This window comes from Mchenga conophoros, linkage group LG18 (assembly GCF_057382185.1).
Source record: "Mchenga conophoros isolate Kocher_MC1m ecotype Shallow Benthic linkage group LG18, M_conophoros_male_GT1.1, whole genome shotgun sequence".
Lineage (NCBI taxonomy): Eukaryota > Metazoa > Chordata > Actinopteri > Cichliformes > Cichlidae > Mchenga > Mchenga conophoros.
The window spans coordinates 10,201,037-10,205,314 of record NC_140543.1 but is presented as its reverse complement, the minus strand read 5'-3'; the positions used below and the strand labels follow the sequence as shown (position 1 = coordinate 10,205,314).

General features: G+C 40.1%; 1 protein-coding gene across 1 annotated transcript in view; it reads right to left on the bottom strand.

The window, feature by feature from the left end:
• Positions 1-1,586: 1,586 nt before the first annotated feature.
• The window catches only part of LOC146553231 (uncharacterized), a 3,521-nt gene continuing 829 nt past the window's right edge, over positions 1,587-4,278 (bottom strand). The window contains exon 2 of the mRNA XM_085253440.1: positions 1,587-2,653. Within this exon, the coding sequence (XP_085109566.1) occupies positions 1,746-2,653 (908 nt within the window). The 3' untranslated portion in view covers positions 1,587-1,745. The remainder of the gene's footprint in view (positions 2,654-4,278) is intronic.

Sequence of the window (4,278 nt, the reverse complement as noted above, 5' to 3'; positions counted from 1 at the left end):
TAAGTGTGCCAGGACTCGTGGATGATTGGCTGCTGGGAGTCCTGTGCCAGCCCTCTTTTATCCAGATCACAGTGTGCCAAAGGCAAAGCCTTTGCCTTTAGACAATAATTCTGATGGCAAAAGAGTCAAACGGGACAGGCAAAAAAAAAAAAAGATCACAGTGTGCCAGACCTCGTGGACGATTGGCTGCCTGGAGATCTCATGACCACTCCATGACCAATTGACTGGCTGATTGTCTGCACCTGGGAATATAAAAAGCTGAAGAGCCTTCACACTATGGGGAACTGCTGCGCTGAAGTGAACATGCAGTGGCATCCTCGTCTGCTTTGCATGTGAAGCTCGTTTGTTAAACCTGTTTGCTGTGTTGCTCTTTGTTTAAACCTGGTATACAGCTAAACTTAGTTTCATTAGAGTTTTGTGATGCTGGCTTGCCTTGGTTAACCCTTAGCTTTTACTCTTGCCTGTTCTTTTCATTGTGTATTAATTGTTTCCCCGGTGGTCTGTTGAACAGCCCTGTCGGTTTTCAGTTTAATGTTTGTAATAAAACCCCTTATTTACTCAGATTTCGTGAGAGGGCTTGTGTATGTTTCTCCCCTCCTGTCGCCTAGCAGAGGGGGTCGTGACATAAGGCTTTTAAAAAAAGAATATAGAAATCATATCTGTAAGCATGTGGAGTTTGTTCCTAAGGATATATAAAATTTGTGGTATATGTTAAATTCTCTTACATTTGTTTTGAGCCCAAGAGGACACACAAACCCAGCCTCTGAGAATTACAAGCTCGCGTACTCTTTGTGCCAGGGAGTCTTTTGTTGGGATGGCAGTTGTAAACTTGGTGCCAGTTCAAACATGCACTGTGATGACCCCTTGGGAAATAAGTGAGCAGCTGAAAGTACCTGTCCCTCCACATACCAGACAAAAATGTTTTACTGTAAGGAATGGAGTTGATAAAACTGAATTAAGGCTGATGTTACATTAAATGGCATTATTTAATGCTAGGTTTAGAACAACACTGAATGTTTCTGACCCTCCAAGTGAACAAGCAAAGTGTGTACGGGGAAGGGCTTAAGCCTAGGGCTACAAAGTCTACATCTCCTACCATGACTGGCTCTGGATCCTGTGGAAAAACTTTGGAGGAAGTACCTGAATGTTTTGGAAGTTAAAGATTCTTCAGAATGGGAAAATTTTAACTCGACTGACCCATGAACATCTAAGCTGCAGTGCAAGGCTGAACAACATGTTTTTTTCCTCTACAAACAGAACATTGAAATCTTAGTTTATCTTAATTTTTTGCTTAGGCAGCATCACAAACACAATTTAGGCTGTCGTGTGGTGACCAACAAATTCTTTGTCCTTTTTTTTTACATCCTTAGTGCTCTGTGGTGAACTAATTTATCAAATGTCTTGTGACTTTTCCTCACCATCTTTCCATCAGGGCGAGGAAAACTAAGCGATTAGATGCTGGATTTTTCCTGTCTAGCTTAAACTGAATGTCTTAGAGGTCATATGTTCCTAGTTTGTCATATGTGTGTTAAAAACCTCTTTTCTGGCAGTTCATATGTTCCTGTTTTAGTTCTTAAAAGCCACACTGTGTCAAAATTTTTGTTTATTTCACAAAAAGAGGGCACAGTTAAATCAGTCTGCTACATTATTTTTCCAGAAATATCAAAAAACAAACAGAATTTGTTAATAAATCTAGATCTAAAAGCCACTTAGATATTTCTAGCTTTTCTTCAAAATCTACTGAATTAAACTGCGTTCTGTGCGAGAGCCTCTTTGTGAGTCCTTTGATGAGTGCGAAGGTTACTCCTCTGAGAAAAGCACTTGCCACACGTGTCGCATGTGTACGGTTTCTCTCCTGTGTGAATTCGCTGGTGTATCTCGAGGTGGCTGATGCGATCAAAGCTCTTCCCACAGAACGGGCAGATGTACCACTTCTCCCTAATGCGGCGCCCCGCTATAGTTTTGTGCAACTCTGGGTCGTTTAAATGAAAGAGTCTGTTGTCTGTGTTAAAGGTTGACATGTTTTTAGTCTGTGGTTGCTGTTTTTCTGAGAGGAATCTAATGGACATTCCTCTCTCTGAGTGATTTATTGCTTCTATAGGTTGACTTGGCTGAGACTGGCTGAAAGTCACAGGTGCCCTTGATTTACTTGATGCACCTTGAACCGTTTCATTGTCCCTCATAAACCTGTCCGAGTATGCTCCCTCTGCTGAATTATCGAAAATGTCCAAGGCATTTTGAATGAGCAAGATTTCGGAGTCCAGATTTTGAGACAACTGCTTTGTTTCGAAAAAGCACTCCGAGTCATCCGCAGTGTCGCTGTCTCCCACCGAAACAGTCAGCCACTGCTGTGACTCTTGCTCTTCCACAACCTCAGCAGGCTGGTGGTTCAAATTCATCTCGTGGGGACCTGCTCCACTGTTAACGCTGTGATCAGAGTCCACGACCTGCTCCACGATCTGGACGTCATCCTCGTCTTCTAGTTTGACTACTAAGTCTTCGTCATCTTTGCCCTCACTGTCAGATTTGCGCTGCTCACTGCGTTTCTCTTCTGTTTGAGGAGGTGATGACGTTCCCTGATTTGGTGAAATATCCACCTTATCTCTCACGCTCTGATCCGAAGACAAAGTCTGGACCGACTCTATCGTAGGCCCTGAAAGGACACAGCAGATTGTTTAAATTGTTAAAGGAAAATCAAAGTTCCCTTAAAAAGTCATTTTTTAAAACAGGTTAATTTTATAATTAATCGCCTCAGCAACAGAGGCAGCAAATACTGTGAATTGTAAAGAAAGGTACCCAAATAACATGCACCTGCTTCATTACAGTGCTGTCTGAAAATGTGACATTAAACACTGGGAAACTTTTTGACTTGAGTAAGTAACAAGCAGATACACCAACGCTTTTAATGACTGTTAGCTGCAGGGACAGTCAAGCCAACTACAATGACATATCACTAAGAAAATCATCATATCACAGTGGAAAAGCTGGCAGTAGAAAGTATTTGACAAGTTTTCCTACAAAATGGCAAAAGTCACTTAAAACATTTTCTGCCTGTTGACAAATTAGGTAAATCTAAAGAACACAGACCTGTTTGTTATCTACAAACCCAATTCTGAAACCTTTGGGACACGATGTAAAATGCAAATAAAGAGACTGCAATGATTTCCCAAGCTCATAAACCACTTTTTAAATTCACAGCATAACTTAGAAAACATCAACAGGTAAAACTGAGACATTTTACTAATTCATAAAAATTTTAGTTTATTTTGAATGTGACTGCAGTGATGTGTCTCAAAAAGGTTGGATCTTTTGCCAGTCTTTAGGCACATTTTTTTCTTTCTGATACTTTGACCTTTTTCTTCTTTAGTAACCCGGTGTGTGTAACTTTGGCTCTGTTCTGTGGATCATTACCATGCTGATATACACCTCTTTTACCACTTGTCTTGTTAGTTAATAGTTAATATTTTGGTGGATCCAGTGACAATGTCAGGAACCTTGGCCTCATTTTGGACAGTGATCTCAGTTTTGATAATCATATTAATCAGGCCAACCAGAACTGCTTTCTATCGCTTCAAAAACACATCAAATGTTAAAAATCCCTATCTCACACTGAATCTCAGAAATAGGCCCATGCATTTATATAAAGCAGGTTATACTACTGTAATGCTCTGTTTGCTGGATTATCCAAATCATCACTAGGACGACTTCAGCTTGTTAAGAATGCAGGAGCCAATCCGTAAACGCACAAGGAAATTTGACTATATAACCCCATACTGAAGTCACTAACTGGCTCTCAGTTCAACACAGAATTACCTTTAAAATCCTTCTATTAGTTCATAAAGCTCTCAATGATTCCTACCCCCTTCCTGTACATCTCCGGCTTACTCAGTGTTTATAATCCGATTAGACCTCTCAGGCAGGTGCAGATCTTTTAACACTTCCCAGAATTTGATCTAAGTGTGCTGAAGGTGCTTTCAGTTGCTGTGGTCCTATCCTTTGGAAGGAGCTCACTATTATCAATTACAACTGTGTCTAAACAAACTTAAAACATTTTTATTCTCACAGGCTTACAATAAATAACAGTGTAAGTGGGTGTATATGTGTATGTGTGTCTATTAACTTTAATTTATTTCTTTGTAAAGGTTAGTTTAGTTTTTCTGTGTTTAAATTAATTTTGCCTTTACATCATGTGGTAACATGCTGGACATAATGTCTACCTAAAACATTCATCAGGCTTCTTTTCATCATCAAACTTAAGTCATGCGGGTTTGTGCCAAG